The following is a 22,105-nucleotide window of genomic DNA, read 5'->3' on the forward strand; positions in this document are numbered from 1 at the left end:
TGCTGGTAGTGTGGTTGTGGTTTCAACAACAACTGTAGTAGCGGGTGTTACTGGGCCAGTTGTGACTCCTTTAGGTGGTGTTGTTGTGCCAACCTTTGCTACTGTCGTGGTTTCAAAAGCTTTGGTTGTGGTTGCTTCAGTTGGGGTAGGAGGCCCTAGGGTAGTTGTACTGACAGATGGTTTGGATGTCACAATTGTGGTTCCTCCACTTGTTGTGACTGCTGGTAGTGTGGTTGTGGTTTCAACAACAGCTGTAGTTGCGGGTGTTACTGGGCCAGTTGTGACTCCTTTAGGTGGTGTTGTTGTGCCAACCTTTGCTGCTGTCGTGGTTTCGACAGCTTTGGTTGTGGTTGCTTCAGTCAGGGTAGGAGGCCCTAGGGTAGTTGTACTGACAGATGGTTTGGATGTCACAATGGTGGTTCCTCCCGTTGTGACTGCTGGTAGTGTGGTTGTGGTTTCAACAACAACTGTAGTAGCGGGTGTTACTGGGCCAGTTGTGACTCCTTTAGGTGGTGTTGTTGTGCCAACCTTTGCTGCTGTCGTGGTTTCAAAAGCTTTGGTTGTGGTTGCTTCAGTTGGGGTAGGAGGCCCTAGGGTAGTTGTACTGACAGATGGTTTGGATGTCACAATTGTGGTTCCTCCACTTGTTGTGACTGCTGGTAGTGTGGTTGTGGTTTCAACAACAGCTGTAGTAGCGGGTGTTACTGGGCCAGTTGTGACTCCTTTTGGTGGTGTTGTTGTGCCAATCTTTGCTGCTGTCGTGGTTTCGACAGCTTTGGTTGTGGTTGCTTCAGTTGGGGTAGGAGGCCCTAAGGTGGTTGTACTGACAGATGGTTTGGATGTCACAATGGTGGTTCCTCCCGTTGTGACTGCTGGTAGTGTGGTTGTGGTTTCAACAACAACTGTAGTAGCGGGTGTTACTGGGCCAGTTGTGACTCCTTTAGGTGGTGTTGTTGTGCCAACCTTTGCTACTGTCGTGGTTTCAAAAGCTTTGGTTGTGGTTGCTTCAGTTGGGGTAGGAGGCCTTAGGGTAGTTGTACTGACAGATGGTTTGGATGTCACAATTGTGGTTCCTCCACTTGTTGTGACTGCTGGTAGTGTGGTTGTGGTTTCAACAACAGCTGTAGTTGCGGGTGTTACTGGGCCAGTTGTGACTCCTTTTGGTGGTGTTGTTGTGCCAATCTTTGCTGCTGTCGTGGTTTCGACAGCTTTGGTTGTGGTTGCTTCAGTTGGGGTAGGAGGCCCTAAGGTGGTTGTACTGACAGATGGTTTGGATGTCACAATTGTGGTTCCTCCACTTGTTGTGACTGCTGGTAGTGTGGTTGTGGTTTCAACAACAGCTGTAGTTGCGGGTGTTACTGGGCCAGTTGTGACTCCTTTAGGTGGTGTTGTTGTGCCAACCTTTGCTACTGTCGTGGTTTCAACAGCTTTGGTTGTGGTTGCTTCAGTTGGGGTAGGAGGCCCTAGGGTAGTTGTACTGACAGATGGTTTGGATGTCACAATTGTGGTTCCTCCACTTGTTTGGACTGCTGGTAGTGTGGTTGTTGTTTCAACCACAGCTGTAGTAGCGGGTGTTACTGGGCCAGTTGTGACTCCTTCAGGTGGTGTTGTTGTGCCAACCTTTGCTGCTGTTGTGGTTTCAACAGCTTTGGTTGTGGTTGCTTCAGTTGGGGTAGGAGGCCCTAGGGTAGTTGTACTGACAGATGGTTTTGATGTCACAATGGTGGTTCCTCCACTTGTTGTGACTGCTGGTAGTGTGGTTGTGGTTTCAACAACAACTGTAGTTGCGGGTGTTACTGGGCCAGTTGTGACTCCTTTAGGTGGTGTTGTTGTGCCAACCTTTGCTGCTGTCGTGGTTTCAACAGCTTTGGTTGTGGTTGCTTCAGTTGGGGTAGGAGGCCCTTGGGTAGTTGTACTGACAGATGGTTTGGATGTCACAATTGTGGTTCCTCCACTTGTTGTGACTGCTGGTAGTGTGGTTGTGGTTTCAACAACAGCTGTAGTAGCGGGTGTTACTGGGCCAGTTGTGACTCCTTTAGGTGGTGTTGTTGTGCCAACCTTTGCTGCTGTCGTGGTTTCAACAGCTTTGGTTGTGGTTGCTTCAGTTGGGGTAGGAGGCCCTTGGGTAGTTGTACTGACAGATGGTTTGGATGTCACAATGGTGGTTCCTCCACTTGTGACTGCTGGTAGTGTGGTTGTGGTTTCAACAACAGCTGTAGTAGCAGGTGTTACTGGGCCAGTTGTGACTCCTTTAGGTGGTGTTGTTGTGCCAACCTTTGCTGCTGTCGTGGTTTCAACAGCTTTGGTTGTGGTTGCTTCAGTTGAGGTAGGAGGCCCTTGGGTAGTTGTACTGACAGATGGTTTGGATGTCACAATTGTGGTTCCTCCACTTGTTGTGACTGCTGGTAGTGTGGTTGTGGTTTCAACAACAGCTGTAGTAGCGGGTGTTACTGGGCCAGTTGTGACTCCTTTTGGTGGTGTTGTTGTGCCAACCTTTGCTGCTGTCGTGGTTTCCACAGCTTTGGTTGTGGTTTCTTCAGTTGGGGTAGGAGGCCCTAGGGTAGTTGTACTGACAGATGGTTTGGATGTCACAATTGTGGTTCCTCCACTTGTTGTGACTGCTGGTAGTGTGGTTGTTGTTTCAACAACAGCTGTAGTAGCAGGTGTTACTGGGCCAGTTGTGACGCCTTTAGGTGGTGTTGTTGTGCCAACCTTTGCTGCTGTCGTGGTTTCAACAGCTTTGGTTGTGGTTGCTTCAGTTGGGGTAGGAGGCCCTAGGGTAGTTGTACTGACTGATGGTTTGGATGTCACAATGGTGGTTCCTCCACTTGTGACTGCTGTTAGTGTGGTTGTGGTTTCAACAACAACTGTAGTAGCAGGTGTTACTGGGCCAGTTGTGACTCCTTTAGGTGGTGTTGTTGTGCCAACCTTTACTGCTGTCGTGGTTTCAACAGCTTTGGTTGTGGTTGCTTCAGTTGGGGTAGGAGGCCCTTGGGTAGTTGTACTGACAGATGGTTTGGATGTCACAATTGTGGTTCCTCCACTTGTTGTGACTGCTGGTAGTGTGGTTGTGGTTTCAACAACAGCTGTAGTAGCGGGTGTTACTGGGCCAGTTGTGACTCCTTTTGGTGGTGTTGTTGTGCCAACCTTTGCTGCTGTCGTGGTTTCCACAGCTTTGGTTGTGGTTTCTTCAGTTGGGGTAGGAGGCCCTAGGGTAGTTGTACTGACAGATGGTTTGGATGTCACAATTGTGGTTCCTCCACTTGTTGTGACTGCTGGTAGTGTGGTTGTTGTTTCAACAACAGCTGTAGTAGCAGGTGTTACTGGGCCAGTTGTGACGCCTTTAGGTGGTGTTGTTGTGCCAACCTTTGCTGCTGTCGTGGTTTCAACAGCTTTGGTTGTGGTTGCTTCAGTTGGGGTAGGAGGCCCTTGGGTAGTTGTACTGACAGATGGTTTGGATGTCACAATTGTGGTTCCTCCACTTGTTGTGACTGCTGGTAGTGTGGTTGTGGTTTCAACAACAGCTGTAGTAGCGGGTGTTACTGGGCCAGTTGTGACTCCTTTAGGTGGTGTTGTTGTGCCAACCTTTGCTGCTGTCGTGGTTTCAACAGCTTTGGTTGTGGTTGCTTCAGTTGGGGTAGGAGGCCCTTGGGTAGTTGTACTGACAGATGGTTTGGATGTCACAATGGTGGTTCCTCCCGATGTGACTGCTGGTAGTGTGGTTGTGGTTTCAACAACAGCTGTAGTAGCAGGTGTTACTGGGCCAGTTGTGACTCCTTTTGGTGGTGTTGTTGTGCCAACCTTTGCTGCTGTCGTGGTTTCAACAGCTTTGGTTGTGGTTTCTTCAGTTGGGGTAGGAGGCCCTAGGGTAGTTGTACTGACAGATGGTTTGGATGTCACAATGGTGGTTCCTCCACTTGTTGTGACTGCTGGTAGTGTGGTTGTGGTTTCAACAACAGCTGTAGTAGCGGGTGTTACTGGGCCAGTTGTGACTCCTTTAGGTGGTGTTGTTGTGCCAACCTTTGCTGCTGTCGTGGTTTCGACAGCTTTGGTTGTGGTTTCTTCAGTTGGGGTAGGAGGCCCTAGGGTAGTTGTACTGACAGATGGTTTGGATGTCACAATTGTGGTTCCTCCACTTGTTGTGACTGCTGGTAGTGTGGTTGTTGTTTCAACAACAGCTGTAGTAGCAGGTGTTACTGGGCCAGTTGTGACGCCTTTAGGTGGTGTTGTTGTGCCAACCTTTGCTGCTGTCGTGGTTTCAACAGCTTTGGTTGTGGTTGCTTCAGTTGGGGTAGGAGGCCCTTGGGTAGTTGTACTGACAGATGGTTTGGATGTCACAATTGTGGTTCCTCCACTTGTTGTGACTGCTGGTAGTGTGGTTGTGGTTTCAACAACAGCTGTAGTAGCGGGTGTTACTGGGCCAGTTGTGACTCCTTTAGGTGGTGTTGTTGTGCCAACCTTTGCTGCTGTCGTGGTTTCAACAGCTTTGGTTGTGGTTGCTTCAGTTGGGGTAGGAGGCCCTTGGGTAGTTGTACTGACAGATGGTTTGGATGTCACAATGGTGGTTCCTCCCGATGTGACTGCTGGTAGTGTGGTTGTGGTTTCAACAACAGCTGTAGTAGCAGGTGTTACTGGGCCAGTTGTGACTCCTTTTGGTGGTGTTGTTGTGCCAACCTTTGCTGCTGTCGTGGTTTCAACAGCTTTGGTTGTGGTTTCTTCAGTTGGGGTAGGAGGCCCTAGGGTAGTTGTACTGACAGATGGTTTGGATGTCACAATGGTGGTTCCTCCACTTGTTGTGACTGCTGGTAGTGTGGTTGTGGTTTCAACAACAGCTGTAGTAGCGGGTGTTACTGGGCCAGTTGTGACTCCTTTAGGTGGTGTTGTTGTGCCAACCTTTGCTGCTGTCGTGGTTTCGACAGCTTTGGTAGTTGTACTGACAGATGGTTTGGATGTCACAATGGTGGTTTCTCCACTTGTTGTGACTGCTGGTAGTGTGGTTGTGGTTTCAACAACAGCTGTAGTAACGGGTGTTAGTGGGCCAGTTGTGACTCCTTTAGGTGGTGTTGTTGTGCCAACTTTTGCTGCTGTCGTGGTTTCGACAGGTTTGGTTGTGGTTGCTTCAGTTGCAGTTGGAGGCACTTGTGTAGTTGTACTGACAGATGGTTTGGATGTCACAACTGTGGTCTCTTTTGGTGGTGGTTTTGTAGTAGTAATACCTGCAATAAATGCAAAACGATTGTTATAAAATTTTTAGCTCATACAGGTATACTTCATTCTATATTTCAAATGTTTTAATATCACTTTTTTTGCAATACAGTTCCCTATTGATGTATAGAATTTAGTTTCTCATAGTTCATGCCTGTAAAGTAGGTTGTTTTCTCACCTGTGGAAAATGTAAAAGGCGTTGTTGTAGGACTTGGTGTGGTTGTGGTTAAGCATGGGTACAGTTTTCTTATCACTGTCCCATCTGCCCCACACTCAGCTGTGATGCAGTGTCCCACCCCATCCGTTGTGTTGTAGATGGTTTCCCCATATTTATATATCTTTCCATCCAGAAGGCACCTGCAAGCTGCAAATCACGAGCTCAACCTTTTTTTTTATTTCACCATGATCCTTAAAATGATAAATATGCTGATATGTTGGAATAAATAGACCCTCATGTACTCTATGTGTACTTACAGTTCACATCGTAGGCACATTTTATTCCAGTGTCCAAACAGGTGCTTTAAAAGTAGAAGAAGGTCTCGTCATTTCTTTGGCATTTGCTCAGAAAATCAATGATCAACAAATGTGGAAATCATAAGAATATATCTTCCCATTAAATTTTCACTGTCTAGAAAGTTATGTCTAAAGTATAAAGTTGACATTATCATATCATGTCAGAAAACAGCAATGCTTGTACTCAAAACTCTGTGGTGTATTGTCACTACTCTAGTACTCTAGAACGACCCTCTCTTTTTTTTTTTTACAAATAACCCTGAACTTTCCTATATCTAAAAGTATATACAAACATGTCTTACTTAAGGTGGTGATGCTACTATAGAGACAGTGCTCCATGTGTCAAAACATTTTCTTACATCAGCTAGTTATCATTCATTTAACCCGATAAAGGCAATCATGCAAGGCCAACATGCCCAGTGTTGACTCATCACAGTAAAGCATCACTGCATCAGACATATTTTATACATTATATACAGTATACTAGGCTTTCCAGCTATTGCATTTACGCAACACTATTGTGTGTGAGGATGAATCACATACCAGTTGTTGCAGTTTTTTGATGGAACATATCTTCCAACAGGGTAATGGTTGCCATGGTCATCATAGCATCCACACTGGTTCAGGGCAACACACTTCATAGAGTCTTCATCAAAGTAGGGTTTGGATGGAGGGCACTGTGGATAGCAGCCTGAAATACCATTATAAGATCACTATAGTGAACTATAAAGGCAAGCAACTGGATAAGTCCTGGTCTTTGTATGACAGGCAGGAACACACTTAGGGCTTGTCTCTTTCCAGTGTCCAGCCTTTGATAACTCTTGTAGGTAAGAGAATGAGTGAAATTACTCTCATAGTTCTAAGTGTATGCTAATACATTGTTAATTACTTATTAATGATTATACATTAACTAAACATGTCACAACACAAACAATACATAGTGTTTCTCATAAATCCTTCGGCTGGCTTAAAATTGAAAGCTCAAATTGTACTAGAGTGGATGTTTCATTCATTTCTAATGTACCTTCTAGTCTGGTGATGAGCGAGGAGCAGTTTCCTGATGGATTCCTACATGTCTTCATGCAGTCAGCTCCACAGGGCTTGTAGTGCCACTCACAGCCATCAGGAGAGTTATAGTAGTCACAGAAAATAGCTGCCAGAGAAGTAGCACACAAGAAGTCATACTTTGGACTAACATGTGTCTTAAATCCTCTAATCCATCATGGTGGTCAAACTTACGGCACAGCTTTGGAGTTCTCCATTTAATGCAGGCTCCAGCTTTATTACAAGCTTTTGCGTAGGCAGCCACAGCAGTGCAGAAACACTCACAATCCCCACCAGTGTCACAAGCACAAGAGTCTCTCACACAAGAATCAAAGTATGGACCAGGGTCAACCTGAACACATGGTAATGTATTTTTTTTATAAGAATAGGACAATAGGTAACAAACACATGTTTATTATAACAATAGTTACCCTTGCTTGACACTCCTGGAAGGTGGCACTGAGGATGATACTACACTGTTTCTGAGACCAGGCTGCCCGATAGCGGTTAGAGATGCAGGGATCAGTGATCAGCTCTGCGTTAGGGCACGTTGAGGAAACCCTCCAGCTGTTACCAAACTGTAGAACGTCCGTCACTGTCTCTTCAGAGCGTGTGGTGAAGTCATTTTTGCTGTTGCCATCATAGTTTCCACAGAGACCACAGACTTTGCCCTAAGACAAAGGAACCCAGTGACAGAATTTACTGTTGTGTGAGGCCCGTTTGTCATCTGTGACATTTCATTCACCCCTCAGTTGGACATTATGTACTGTACTGTTTGTACTGTTGCAAGTAACATTCCAGCTCTATTTCATATTGTTTCATATTGTACTTTACTGTTTTGATCAGTTGGGGGGTGCACAAAGAATGGTAACCGGTATCAGCATCACCAAGAAGAATATGATATTCAATATTCACTCAGCCTTTAGAGCTGTTATTCCTGAGCAAACTGGGTTGTGAGGCCTCCGGAAAATGATCAACACATTTTGTTTATGTAGGATAATGTGTTGTCGGCATAAATTAAGTCATCAAAGTTATGAAGCATTTGCACAACACATCTGGTTAAACCTCAGGTCAATTGGTCTATTCACAAATGGGCTTAATGCAACTTGATAGACAGACACCACATCACAATGACTTATCTAAAGTTGGACATCAAGTGGATAATGTGAACTGGCTAGCTAGTAAATTCAGTCAAGCCAAACTAACAAGATTGACATGATGTCACAGGATGGATGGGATTGAACTACAAGCAGCTATTAAATTTGCCTAATCGCGTGTAAGATGCTCCAGCTGCCTGTTTACAAAGTAGTTTATAAAGTAGTTTACTGTTTACTAAAGTAGTTATAGTAGGAGTGAGAAAAAATGGCATTGTGAATCATGCACTTTTTGTTTTCTTTACCTTGTACTGCGGGCTGAGAGTGATGAAAAGGCTAGTCTTCTGGTCCCACATGAGCACAAGTCCTGGCTTGATAGTCACTACCAGGTAGACACCCATTTTGTGCAGAGGTTCTGGGAGCGCCTTGATGCTGCCCTGAATCACGTGGAGGTTTTCTTCATTTAAGAGGTATTCATTGTCCTGTTGGTGTTAACATCAAAGACAACAGGCCATTATATTTGTACCATTACAGTTACTGGAAAAACCCTTTCTCAATTAACTTAAATGCTGACATTCCTCTGGTGATGTCTTTGAATGTGTTCAGGTACATCATATTTTTGGGCCTCAGCATCATAGCATGACCAGTATTATTGTTCTGAAACTAAAAACTAAAGCTAGATGCACCCCTTAATACCATTAGCTTTGCTTTGTATGGTTTAGCAAAGATTCCTGCTTTCAGGATTATTGTGTAAACCATAAACATTAGTTTGATATTCAAAGTTAGTGTAAGCAGAATATATCCGGACTGTGTTTGTAATGCATTTACTTTCAGGAAGATCTTGATAGCCTTGGAGCAGGCTGTTCCTGTGGTTCCACAAGGAATGTTTTCTGTGATAATTCTGAAGGTCCCAGTGCTCTGATTGGTGCCACAGTAGTCCTGAGTGAGGCAAACACAGTAGATGTGATCAGTGGATAGCATTGGCAAAGAAGAAACCTGTATTTTTTTAATGGTTATTGTATTGATTCATTAAATACTATACTAAATAGTAGTTTTTACTTAAACTTCAACTCATCAGTATTAGAAGATACTAAACCCCTGGGGTTATAGTTGAAAGATCTGAAAAGCATCCAAGCTTAGAAGTGACGTAAGAACATCATCAGAGCAGACCCTATAAAACACACAAACTACTGCTAGTAGAAATAGTGAGGGATGAAGTGGGAAAACCTCATGTGCTCTAACACACACTGTGAGCTGTAAGGTCTTATATAGACAGGTGTGTGTCTTTCCTTATCAAGTCCGATCAGTATCAAACAGAGCTGGACTCAAATGGAAGGTGTAGAACCATCTGAAGGATGATCAGAAGAAATGGACTGAACACTTAGGACCATGTGATATTTCACTTTTTCTTTTTTAATAAATCTGCAAAAATGTCAATATGGGGTGCTGTGTGTACATTAATGAGGAAAAAAATGAACCTGAATGATTTTATGGCTGCAATATAACAAAGAGTGAAACATTTAAGGGGGTCTGAATACTTTCTGTACCCACTGTATGTAGTGCATAAAGACAACAGTCCCAGGTGTTTACTCCAAAATTTGGTTTGGATCCCTTCAAAGTTTCCAAAATTTAACCTTTGTGCCTTTTCTAGCACTTACCTGCATGAGTGAGTATTCACACTGTCCACTGAAGTCAAACCTCTTTTCATCAAATGTGACATAGTGACCGTCCCCATAGATTCCACAAACTCCATTACACACATTGTTGGTACATCTGAACTTCCTGCCACTGCAATAGCTGCGACACACACCAAGCATACAGTTTCAGTACGTCAGACTTAAAACTGTTGTATAAAGTATATGTGTGTTTGGTAGGCACTGTACAAACCAAGTGTTGCAGTCCACTGTCAGTGTCTCTCCAGACAGGTAGACCTGTCCATTGTGCACACAAGGACAGCTGGTCTCGTTGATGCACCCTCCTGCTCCATCCGACAACAGTCCATCCGGGCACATGCAGCCTGATACACAGCCTGTGCTGATCTGTATCCAACCAAAGAGGAGGCACTCAGCAAAACAAAGCCACAGCATTATGCACACGTATCTGCCGTTACTGTGCTATACTTACACATGCCATGTCCAAAGTGCCACAGCTCTTGTAGCACTCCATCCCAGGAGTCCCAGGTGAGACAGTTGAGCAGTCAAAGTACACCAAGGGGGCGACACATGATGCTATGGCTGTAAACACCAATTCAAATGCAGCAAGCATTTTATTTGTGATGTTGAAGTCACATAGCAGGGCTGCTACTCAGAGGGGCTTGGGTATTTACAGTTTCTGCATCAACAATTTGACAGATAACTATAACTGTATAAAAAACAAGGTGTATGAACTGCAGGAACCTACATTGCAGCGCTGTCCCTCCTGAGCAGCTAAGAACTCCTTGTCTGCAGACACTAAGAGCACATAGAGTGGTATGTCAGAAACCATCCTGAAATCATTTATCTCATTTTTCATAAGTGACTAAATGCTAGTTTTATTGGTGAAATGGAATAAAATGATTTCTTACTTTGTAGGAAAGTACAGGTACATCTTTAAACTATTGGCTGTCAGATGTATGGTGTGGGTGTGCATGTGATCTCAGTATATTTGGACAGTACCTGCAACATTAAATCCTATTCTAGCCCCGGGCCACTATAAAAATGCTGTTGTTTGTTTAACAAATCTTGGATTAAAGTCAGAATTTTGATTAAAAAAATAGTTCCAAGGTCTGTGTCAACTCACGGATTTAATCACTGAACTTTGAAAAAGCTACACATGGTTTGGTTGCTCCTTAAAGCTGGGCTAGTGATGGTATTTTTAATAAATTCCCATCATGCAATCATTGCAACAAAATCAAAATACTTCAATTGGATTCTCTTCAAAAAAATAATTCCTGTATTCTACACTGATGTTTGTTCAATTTTACCTGACTCTCTGGATTTTCTCTGGATTTTAAGTGTAAATGAACTCAGCTAAAATAAAATTGAAAGTGTCTGTATTTACCATGTGGCACCATCTTTGCTGACAGTCTCTCCAGGAGGAATAATGGTTTCTTTGTCATAACAGAAACAGCTTGCACTATGCACACATTGCCCCTCCTCATTCATGTAGGTTCCCTCAGCACAGCCGCAGCCATCCACTACTGGAAAGTTCGCCTGGCACGAGTAGTCAAGCTGGCTGAGGGAATGACAAGTCCGACCGCAGGAGGTCATGTTGTAGCTATACACAGTTTCTGCTGGACAAAATGTGGTGTATTTTTCTGTTGGGATAAACAGAAGAAGGCTCTAGGTCAAAAACATGATGTTGAAATTTGGTGCCTGTCTCTATTAAAAAATACAAATACCAATAAATTACTCACCACAGATTGATGACCTCCATCCAGTGAGTTGGATTCCTGCCTCTGAGCAGGCGTAAACATATGAGGAGACCGCAGCACACATGCATTCCTCGCTTTTCTCACAGTTACAGGTGTCATACATGCAGTTCTGTGAGAACACACAGTAAGCATTAGCAGTAAGCAATTGTTAAAATTTGCCATTAAAGCGTCTCCTGTGCAGACCTACCTCTTGGTATTTGGTGGGGCTAATGCTAGAATGGCATGGAGCAAACACTCCATTGGGATCGGTTATCTTGGAGCACCAGTACCGGGCATAACTCTCTAAGAGAGACATGGAAGAATACAAAAAAGGAAGTTACAAATCACCACATGCTGTGAATGATGGAATGTGATGTGTGTGAAAGGCATGACGGCATATTTTAAGGATGTACCTGTGTTGATTTCATGGCTGCAGGGGTCTCCAAAGCGTGTGGTAATATCTGGGCAGCTGGCTCTGGTTTTCCATGCATTGGCAAATGCTGCAGCGGTGCCCTCTATAAGCCCAGTCATCACCTTGAAGTCGTCACTCATTAGGTTGTTAAAGTTTCCGCACAAACCTGAGATGACACTCTACAGTTATAAACCTGACTGGTCCAAGCGTCTATTTATTCTGTAGAATAATGTGGAGGCATACCAGAAGTGGATCCTTTAAGTGATGTGCTGGCTGAAATGAAAACCTGCATAACAGGGACCAGCTGGACCATCACGTTTATACCCACTGTGGTGCTTATATGGATGTAGAAGGAAGACACTTTGAAAGCGCTTAGCTCAGCTGTAGTAGACAGAAGAGAAACAACCAATCAGTCAAAGAAACTCATTAGAGTTCCCCGGGGTTAAATTTGAAGTAGCTTTGTTATCTAATGTTGACATTTGAAGTAACTCACGTGTAAATAGTGGAAGCTGGGAAAGAATCTGGTTCACATAAATCTGTCCGGACGCTTGAATTTTTATCACCTGTCATTTTATGAAAAACACATTTAGATGTTGTTCAATTTTTTGCTTCTAAACAGTGGTTTTAAAGCTCCGGGCATGGTTGGAGCTGGGGTGTCTGGGTGGAAATGTGTGTGTGTGTGTGTGTGAGCAGTTACCACGTAATTATTGTCCAATGCCAGTGTTACAGCTCTGAGGCAAGTCCTACTGTCAGACAGACCACATCTTACTAGGTCCACCAGCACAGTGAATAAAGAGTTGTTACTCTGTGTCAACACACATTAAGACAAAATCAGATTTATATTATAACACATGCATCACTCATGTTCACTTCCTGCCCACACTCCTGGGATGAAAAAAGTATAACTCTGTATGTGTGGTATAAACATTGTTTACGTAGTACTACCTTAGACAGAACGTAGGTGCAGTCCCCATGGAAGGTGAAGGCTTTTCCATCATATGACATAATGTGAGCTCCACCCATCACAGAGCAGGATCCGGGGCAGTTCTCATCGGAACATGACCAATGACCATTCAAACACACACTGTCATGTCACACAGAGAGGAAAACATGTCTGCTGCAGAATTCAGACCGGGGAGATTATGAATATTGTTTTTGTGTGTATGTAATATCCTACCAGTTTCTACAGTTGTGACTGTACGACCCTCCTGGCTGATAGACCTCACCTTGGTGAACACATGGACACTGAGAGATGGCAATGCACCCAGTTTTACCAATGTCATCAAAGAGCAATCCTGAGGAGAGGTGAGAGGATTGTGGACGGGGATTAGTTAAAAAACATGTTGTTATTTTTATAATTCTGAAATTTAAATCAGGCATTTTACCCAAATCTCAGAATTGTGACTTATATATGAGAATTCAACTGCAAAGTCATAATTCTGTCTAATTTTGTAGTAAGAATTTTAACCTTTTCTGATAATTGTTAAAACTATTATTTGGTGAGAAATCAGACCAAAAGTTTAAATTATGGAAAAAGTTTGCAATCAGAATTCTGATATAATTATAGTTACATACAAATTCATAATTTTGGTTTAATGTCAATACAAGAGCATGACTTTTGTCTGTGTGTGAGACATAACTGACATTGCACCTCATCTATATATGCGTATGGCCTCTGTAGTGCAGCTAACATTTGCATACCAGAAGGGCAGGTGCAGCCACTATTGCAGTGTTGGTCACATGTCTGGCTGGCATGAGGGGTGGAGCAGGTGTCTGGACAGGGACTGGTGCACTCTGAAAACTTCATGTTGTATGGACATGATTTGTCTGTCGAGAAGAAAACAATTTTGAGCATGATTCAACATATAAAGGCAGAATGATATTCGTTATATGTTTGCTCATGGTTTTAACACACGTACAGCAAAAGGTTTCATTCCTCCATTGTCCAGGTGTGCCACCTGCGTGGACACACTGCCTGGAGAACTCCGAGATGGTTTGGCAGAGGGCAAAGTAAGTGCTGTTGGTGGAGTTGCATGTATCCACCATACATGCTTTGGTAAAGGATGGGCCATCGAGGCGGTTTATACAGCTACTGAACTTATCACTGAAGAAGATTGCAGAACAGAAATCCTGGAAAGATAAACGAAACAAAAACACCTCAGTCAGTGAAAGAAATAAAACAACTCTACAGTCTAATCAATTGTAGATCACTGAAGACAAGGATGAGATGAGATGGACGCACAGCTATTTCAATATATGACCGAATATTACATTTTGTATATTTCTTGCCAACACGTTGCTGCATAGCTCAGCAGCAATATATCTTTTTAAAGGACATATTGTGCAGTTTTTAGAGATTTGAACAACTTTACTATGTTGAATACATCCAATGTCTATGAACTAATTTTATTATGCAAATAATAAAAATACAATTCTTATTTATGCTAGGGTAGTGATTTTAACCTCATCCCAGATAGTATAGTACATTACATCACCATCAGCGTCATCATCTCTACACTTAAATCTTAAAAAGGGGATGAAGAATAATGAGGAAAAAAATTACCCTGTCGCCACAACTCTCAACCGGGCCGGTGCTGGTATCCACACAGTTCTCAGTGGGCTCGTTCACCTTGTAAGTGTCAGCAAAGTCTTCCACAGACAGCAGAGTTTCTAAAGAAAAATGTAGCCAGACAAACAGCATTTAAATATTTGTAATAATTAGTGTTTTTTATTTAGATCTATTTTGTCAGTAGCAGGAACTTGAGCCTATTGATTCAGTGTTTGTGTATATATACACTTTGAGACAATTCTGAGTGCTGAATGCGTTATATAAATAAACAAAAATATTGAATATGACAAGATGGGACTTATTGTCATCCCACTTCAAGATAATTTACCACCATTCACACTCTAATAGGTTGATCATTGGATTGTTGACATCCTTTTTATAAACAATAAATGCGCTGCTTATTTGAAGAGGTTAAGAGAGGGGATTATGTTTTCAGGGATCCAGGTCATTGTTATCCAAACATTTCAAGCAAGGTTTAGAATATTAGAATACTTGGAACCATGTTTTACAGGACATTATATCCCAGCATGATACTGGGAAAAGATCTTACCGTCTTTGATGAAGTCATTGACTGCACCGTCAAAGTTTCCACACAGTCCACACAGTTTGTTCCTATACTTTTCACCTACTTCAATCTGCAAACACACAACACAAACATCAGTTACTGCCACAATTATAAGATGACACATTAGGAATAAAAGCTTTGAATGTCAGTTAATGCATATGAGAAATGTAATACAACACGCCTGCACAATCCCAAAGAAGGCTCATGACAGTGAAAGTGAGAGGCGTTTCGCTTCAGCAGTGTTTGCTTTGGCACAGGAGAAGATACTGTGTTTGCAGTGGCAAGGATCCTCTGTCTTTGTGACTACAGGCTAATTATAAACCCATTTCATTGTGATTGTTCCCACATAACCTTAGTAAACACCATTCTGTTTACACATTTTTCAAGTGATTGATATTATAAGCTCAGCTGCATAGTTACCTCCAGGCAGCAGCATTTGCTTTGTGGTTTTAGGGTTTGGTAATTCATAATGTTTGCGTATCTTTCCGGGACATTTTCTACAAACTTACACACTGACTCACTGCTGCTGCGGTTTAGTTTTTGTTTGCTGTCATGGATGTTATTTCATTAGTCCCGTTTAACTGATTTTAGGATAGGAGACAATTTCTGAGGAGGACAGTGCCATTAAATAAAAGAACTGATGTTTTCTCTGAAAGTCTTCTATATGCTTATTTTAAATTGCTATAATTTATCTATGTCAACTATAAAATATATACAGAATTCTATCCTTCATATTGAGTATATTTTTTATTTCTTGTAGTAACAGGAAGGAATATTTTTTTAAATGCTGCTCATTCATCCATATCATTTTTATCATATGTGACAATACACAAGCTGTGGCTCTTGCATGTGTCTTGAATGGCTTTTTGCTCAGCAGAATAGGCTCACTCAACTACACTTTGAACATAAGCTCCTGGGTACTCTTAGCTTTTGTTGATATAAATAAAATGAGATAACATCCCACAAATAATTACAACTACATCCTGTTCAGTTGTGTAAAGTAAGCTGACAATGTGAGTATGTAAAAAATACATCTGTGGTTATGTGAGAGTGTGCGTCATACATCCAATGAGTCTTCCCGATTCCAGATAGCGGTCATTCCCAGTTTGGCATTAATAGTGACACTGGATGTTGTTCCTGTGATGGATAACCCGAAGGTGATGAACGGCAGAGTCACCCTACAGCAAACACACAGTGTGGTTAGTAGGAGATAAAATCGGTAGAAAAGACCAAAGCAAAATAGTATCTCGACATGTGATCTCAGACCTCTGGACCTATAAATATTTTTGCAAATAACTAAAACTTTTAACTTTTTAAGAATCTAAAATAACAGAATGTTTTAGCAAATAGCACTGAGAAATGAAACATGTGCAGAGGAGTCAATCCCTGTAGACCTTTATGTTAGAGTTCACATATTTACAGCAGAAATTAACATGTTTACAGCCTGGTACAAAACCTGTGTCAGTCTCTATTGATAAACTGTACAGTGGGTACATTTTCTTAACTCACTGGTTTTAATTATATCAAGACTTAACATGTTGCATTATTAAGGATGTGACCGCTTTGACTGACAGGTGGGTGCTGGCTTACAGCACAAGCTTTCTGCTGCTACAAATACCTGCCTCCTTAGCAAAACTCAGGCTCCACCTCTTTGCCTGTATTGGAGATTAAGATAGGCTAAGCCTAAACTGCCCAAATGCCAATGATTGGAGCCTCTCACAGAGAGAGAGAGAGAGAGAGAGAGAGAGAGAGACATGCTACTTTAGAAAGCTATGCAAGTTTTTACCATAGTTACATACAATATATGAATTACACCAAGAACCAAAACCTGCAGTTCCTAGAGTAGCCACTTGAGGCTGACTCATTGAGTAAATCAACCCCCATAGGCCTAGTTAAAATGTTAAAATAAACATATTTACAGCCTGGTACAAAAACAGTTTTAGGCTTTACTGATAATTTTGACAATTTTAATGGGAGGTGAATCACCATTGCTCATGACCAACAGACAGTAAAAATAAAGTAAAAATACTCAGAGAGAATTAAGGCCGTGATCACTTTCAGTAGGCAAGTACTGCATACGTGACTGCCTGCCCACCTCAGCTCCACCTGGATTGCAACTCTTTGCCCATATTTAACCAAGGTTTTGTGGTACCCGTCAGAGCCTCCCTCACCTTCAGAACTGCCTATGAGAAGCCTGCAGAAAGTTTTGTCCATCTGCTGAGCATTTGGTGATCCAGCTCTAGAAAATACTAGACCAGTTTTCAAGGCAAACGATCTGTTTTTTGTATAGCACTACTGAATGGTACTCATTTACGAAATAACTGCTTATATAGACCTTCTTTATGGCTGCCATCTCTTTGATATGCACCAAGCCACACATGTGACAGCCACAAGGCCATATATGTTACGGTCGGACCAGAGCCCTTGATATAACCCAATCAGAATCAGAATATCAAGGGCTTTGGGACAGGAGGATATCCTTTGGTAGGGCGCCGCAAAAGAACGGAATTTAACCCTTCCTGCACCCAATGAGAATTAGTTTTTTTTTTGAGGGATCAAATTATTGGTGGGGAAATTTAGTAATTGCTGGACATTGGTGGGGACATGTCCCCTCCGTCCATACTAAAACTATGGCCTTGCATCTCAGTCTGAAATATCTATATATACATGTATGAAATGCAGTGTCTCAGAGTCACATAAAGGAACTCACAGTTTGTTGTCAACAATCACGGAGCTGTTGTAGAGCCTCACCACCGATCCCTCCAGCTTCATTAGGATGTTGGTGATGGTGGGGACGCCAGCCACAGTGGTGCGCTTCATCTGGATGACTAGGTTTTCGTAGCTGCCCTTACACTGTGAGACCATTATGTGGTCACAGCTGGAGGACAGCTCGAAGAACTCTCCATCAAAGGTCTTGAAGTGATTGGGTCCCCAAGTTGAGCACACTCGGCCAATGTGAGATGCATTAGCTACAGCTTTAAAAAAAGTTATTAAAAAAGGTTATTAAAAGTGATGTTGAATAAGTATTAAAAAAAATATCGGGAATTTGCAGTTACCTGAATCCAAGCTCTGTGAGTTGATCGCAGGAATAACTGTTGTAAAGAGAACACTATATTAATTCATTTTCCAAAGACAATTCAATTCAAATAGAACTATTGTGGATATCCAAAAATACAAATAGAAATAGCTTAAATATACAAATTGATTCAGACAAATGATTTTAGATTAAACATGAGATCATGTCAAAATAACATCCTTCTAATCATCTCATTGAGAATCCTGAGTGTGAATCTGTGAGTAGCTTTTTATGCCATCAATTACCAGTTTGTGCAAGCGCGCTGACCAGCAGCGCCAAGTACACCAGCCATAACTTCATCTGGAGCCCTGTGCTCCCCATGTTGGTCCCCAGGAGTGACCCTTTGTGAGAGAACTTACCTGAAGTGCATGTTGTTTTATAACCTGCCAGACAAGGTGGAGCTACGTATGCATCACTTTGTGTTTATTCAGCAAACATCTCCATCACTGCACCAAGCAGCCTTGTTACCCTACAGGCCCACTCATTGGCTCATTCCAGCCACAAGATAGAAGATGATGTTTTCAACATTGACTTATTAAATCACCTGGATGAAGTCGGTCCGACTTAGTCGGGTACAGTCTCTGTATACAATATATACGTTTATAACATCGGTAAACCCCTTAGTGAAATTTCTGCATGTACACATGTATTATTGTATTTATCGTAAAATATGTAAAACCATGACAAGCATTTTGGGCTTTATTTAACCAGTTTATTATCTAGAAAGAGTTGCCAGGTTACATAGACAGTATGGTGCCATCCACCTTTGTAGTCTGCACAATATATGCATTTTTAACATAGTAACATGCATATTTATATGGTGAAAAGATAAACTCTTAAGTACATACTAGAGACATCATTGTTCGGACCATGTCAGACCTGTTTAATATGCTTCTGCTGCTCATTTTTCCTGCTTCTAACATCAAATTTGAGGACTTGTTCACTGGCAGCTGCCATGGTAACCAGATAATGAGTGTTATTTACTCCACTGTCATGGCTGATTGGTGTACATTTTAGTACTTATTATCAAGGTCTGGCCTGGTGATGGGAACAAACAAATTCTTCCAGATGTTCTTGCTATTTTTGTCTGATTTTGATGATGCTTTTTTGTGAAAGTCTTGGGTTGAGGTTAGCTCAAGGTTACTTCTTCATAATTCTGTTCATGTTTATTTGTGCACACAATGGCTCACACATTCATATCCAGTGGACAGCCCATTTCCTTGTAACACATGTTCTGGTCAGCTAAAGAGAACTACATAAACTACCACTGTTAAACAACAGTAGTAACAAGTAAGTAAAAGCAGCATTTAGTCCTGTTTTACTGACAGAGGACTTTAAATGTCACTTTGGGCTCCAGGTGTAACATCAACACAGATCTGCCAAACTTTGACTGGAAACAAACCTTATTAAACATTAAGGATGGCCTACACCCATCCCTTTGGAGATGTGAACACATAATGGCGCATTGTTCAGGTGTTACGTGACGTGTGTTGCTCCAAGGAGGTGAAAGATTTTTAGACTTGTGTTGATGTGGGAAGCCTGCGTAAATAAGCCACAGTGACTCAGCTCACTCGGTCCAGGATGTGCATCCTGTGAAAAACCTCAGGCTCTTTTCTGGAATATAGAGAACACAGTGCTAAAGGGCCCAAACAGGCAAGAGCAACAGCTCAGGACTAGACTTCAAGTCTAAGAAGTACTAAGAAGTTACAAAGATTTCAAAAATTCAAAAATCTTTGCTTTAATTGGTGAAACCTCATTTCACAAAGCCAAAGTCAGAACAAAACTACATCAGAATCAGGACACAGCACAAGCAGGGAAAACCTCAGAAACATAAACTCACTCTTAACTAGCTCTCTAAACACAAGTCTCCATAGGAGATGATTGCCCAGTGGCCCAAACAGCACTACATGCATGATCCTACCCTAAAACCATCACCACACTATAAAGTGATAAATGCAGGAGTCACCCCAAATGAACAGCACCCTGCACCCCACTGTTCATGCATTGGGTTTACTAGAACACAGATAAGGATAGGGTTTATATATTGTGTGAGTTGGGGTACGTTCAGCATAAAACCTTGAGATTATTCTTGGTTTTTTACTGCTTTACCATGTTCAGTTCTAACTCTTTAGATGTCAGTAGGCACTACCATGTACGTGGGTGCTAAATGGCTAAGAGATTTATAGACAGGCAGCAATTGCCACTCAGTAAGATGTGACCTGATGATAGCTCTTGATAAAATAGGCAAGATTCATCCATCCATTTTCATAACCCACTTTGTCTTGAATTACAGGGTCATGGGGACGGCTGAAGCCTATCCCTGCTGTCAATAGGCAAGAGGCGGGCACCCCGGAGTAGTCGCTAGATTATTCAGGGCTAATTATGCAAAAAAAATCACAATGTCATCATCAGGAAACAACAAAAATCTCAAATTGTGATGTGACTGCAGAAGCATGTTTTTGTTCATTCTACTGACAACATGCTGTCCTGCATCATTGCAGCAGATTTATCTGGATCATTTGTTTCAATCCCACAGTCTAAATGTTTGATGTTTGACGTCCCATGCACTCCTTAACATACTGTTATGCTCGGGTGTGTATAAATACAAATACAATACAAATAGAATTGTGATTGAATGCTATACAAACTATATGGAAAATCCCCTTAGGGCTACAATCAAAGACTGGTAGTGATGGAGCAGCAAGTCTTTGTGTATTATGCATAAAATCTCAGTTCATTTAAAAGTAGACTTAAATTAATATTGTGTGGATTTGTATTTTATTTTAGGATATTTATGTAAGATAAGCCTTTCAAAACATGGAAAAGCAAATGTCTCGCTTCTGTATGTCAGGAAAAAATTTGCTGTCATTGAGATACCTGGATAAATATTAAATTAAGTACACATCCTTGTTGACGGTGACTCCCTGTTGCCTCCACCCACTGGTCTGTAAAGGGATCTGACTTTGGCTGTGTGCTGTACACACACGCCTTTCCTAAAGGTACTGTATCACACTGGGAGTGTTTGAGTGTGCTGCTGCTTTCAGCTGCTGTGTTTGGCTTCTGTGTCATCACAGCTCTGCCCTCATCTTTCTGTGAGACCTTTATCTTACAAGTCCTGGACAAATATTCTAAGATAGGAGGTAAACTGGGAGCAGGATGTGGCTACAGCCTGCATGTGTGGAGGTGACTGGATGTTACCATAGGTTAAAGTTAAGGAAACATAATGCACATGCACGGTTTCATATTTGATTAGAATCAATCTCACACACAGTTTCCCAGATACACAGGGATGTCACACTAAAAAAAACATCAGCACACCTGAACTGCAATGTGCAGACACTGTGACAATAACAATTCATGGATCAGTTTTTTGTTGACACCTTATACCAGACCAAAAATGAAGGCTGTGCAAATCTTTGCACTCTGTACCTCATTGAGTTAATACTTCATACATTAATTAAGTCAGTTGATAAAAAAGAAAGAAAACTGGCAGTTATGTTGATATTGTTCAGGTGAGAACCAGTACTGATTTGCTCATATTTTCTACCTAATTGCAAAGAACATAATATAATAATAATATAATAAAGCCTGTAGTTAAAGGGTTAATGCCAGTGCATAGCAACAATGCTAGCAGTTTAAGGCCTTAAGATCCTTCAAATCTGGCACACTGCAGACACACTACTACCCGATTATAAGCTGACTGATGTAATGACATTTGAAGCATACTGTGGGGACAGTTAATCTTATCTAATATTTTTAGGTCAGTGTCTACTGATAATCATGTCCTGCTCAAAATATTGTGTATAGGTACATTAATGCTAACAGAACATTTGATTGTATTGTTTGATGGTTTGCTATCATGAGAGCAATACAGCAGCCAAAGTCAGGAAGCAGGTTAGGGATGGTGGTGGGATGGACAAGCAGCACCACTGAGCTTCATCCAGGTGTCTGTGGGTCATCTTGACACCATGCGTTTTGTTTTTACTTTGTCAATGGTTGTGTTTTATTCTTACCTGTGGTTGGGTGAGAATAAAAGCCATTATAAACTACTGGTTAAGGATAGACTTCAGCATAAGGGTAAGATCATGGAAAGTGTTCCCTTCCATGGTCGCCACTGTCAGCTACCATCATGATGAGCCCCTCACCACGGTGATTCATGGTGAGTTTGACCAATTCCTTTTAGGAAGGCATCTACAGGTGTGCACATGCAGTAAGAAACCACGACAGACACAAACC

The 22,105-nt window shown here is 42.0% G+C and overlaps 1 protein-coding gene across 1 annotated transcript in view; it reads right to left on the reverse strand.

The window, feature by feature from the left end:
• The window catches only part of muc5d (mucin 5d), a 34,261-nt gene extending 16,062 nt beyond the window's left edge, over positions 1-18,199 (reverse strand). Inside the window, exons 1-30 of the mRNA XM_028400985.1 lie at positions 18,115-18,199; positions 17,850-17,885; positions 17,504-17,768; positions 15,857-15,971; positions 14,779-14,863; positions 14,223-14,329; positions 13,579-13,789; positions 13,361-13,486; positions 12,837-12,954; positions 12,605-12,743; positions 12,357-12,464; positions 12,153-12,222; positions 11,903-12,040; positions 11,661-11,825; positions 11,456-11,550; positions 11,251-11,377; positions 10,896-11,151; positions 10,257-10,306; positions 9,981-10,090; positions 9,744-9,895; positions 9,515-9,653; positions 8,685-8,795; positions 8,162-8,338; positions 7,194-7,433; positions 6,958-7,114; positions 6,743-6,871; positions 6,262-6,409; positions 5,680-5,723; positions 5,384-5,569; positions 4,925-5,216 (exon numbers count right to left, since the gene is read on the reverse strand). Of these exons, the coding sequence (XP_028256786.1) occupies positions 4,925-5,216; positions 5,384-5,569; positions 5,680-5,723; positions 6,262-6,409; positions 6,743-6,871; positions 6,958-7,114; positions 7,194-7,433; positions 8,162-8,338; positions 8,685-8,795; positions 9,515-9,653; positions 9,744-9,895; positions 9,981-10,090; positions 10,257-10,306; positions 10,896-11,151; positions 11,251-11,377; positions 11,456-11,550; positions 11,661-11,825; positions 11,903-12,040; positions 12,153-12,222; positions 12,357-12,464; positions 12,605-12,743; positions 12,837-12,954; positions 13,361-13,486; positions 13,579-13,789; positions 14,223-14,329; positions 14,779-14,863; positions 15,857-15,971; positions 17,504-17,768; positions 17,850-17,885; positions 18,115-18,190 (4,172 nt within the window). The 5' untranslated portion in view covers positions 18,191-18,199. The remainder of the gene's footprint in view (positions 1-4,924; positions 5,217-5,383; positions 5,570-5,679; positions 5,724-6,261; positions 6,410-6,742; positions 6,872-6,957; positions 7,115-7,193; positions 7,434-8,161; positions 8,339-8,684; positions 8,796-9,514; positions 9,654-9,743; positions 9,896-9,980; positions 10,091-10,256; positions 10,307-10,895; positions 11,152-11,250; positions 11,378-11,455; positions 11,551-11,660; positions 11,826-11,902; positions 12,041-12,152; positions 12,223-12,356; positions 12,465-12,604; positions 12,744-12,836; positions 12,955-13,360; positions 13,487-13,578; positions 13,790-14,222; positions 14,330-14,778; positions 14,864-15,856; positions 15,972-17,503; positions 17,769-17,849; positions 17,886-18,114) is intronic.
• Positions 18,200-22,105: the final 3,906 nt, after the last annotated feature.

The sequence above is a fragment of the Parambassis ranga genome, chromosome 3, assembly GCF_900634625.1.
Source record: "Parambassis ranga chromosome 3, fParRan2.1, whole genome shotgun sequence".
Lineage (NCBI taxonomy): Eukaryota > Metazoa > Chordata > Actinopteri > Ambassidae > Parambassis > Parambassis ranga.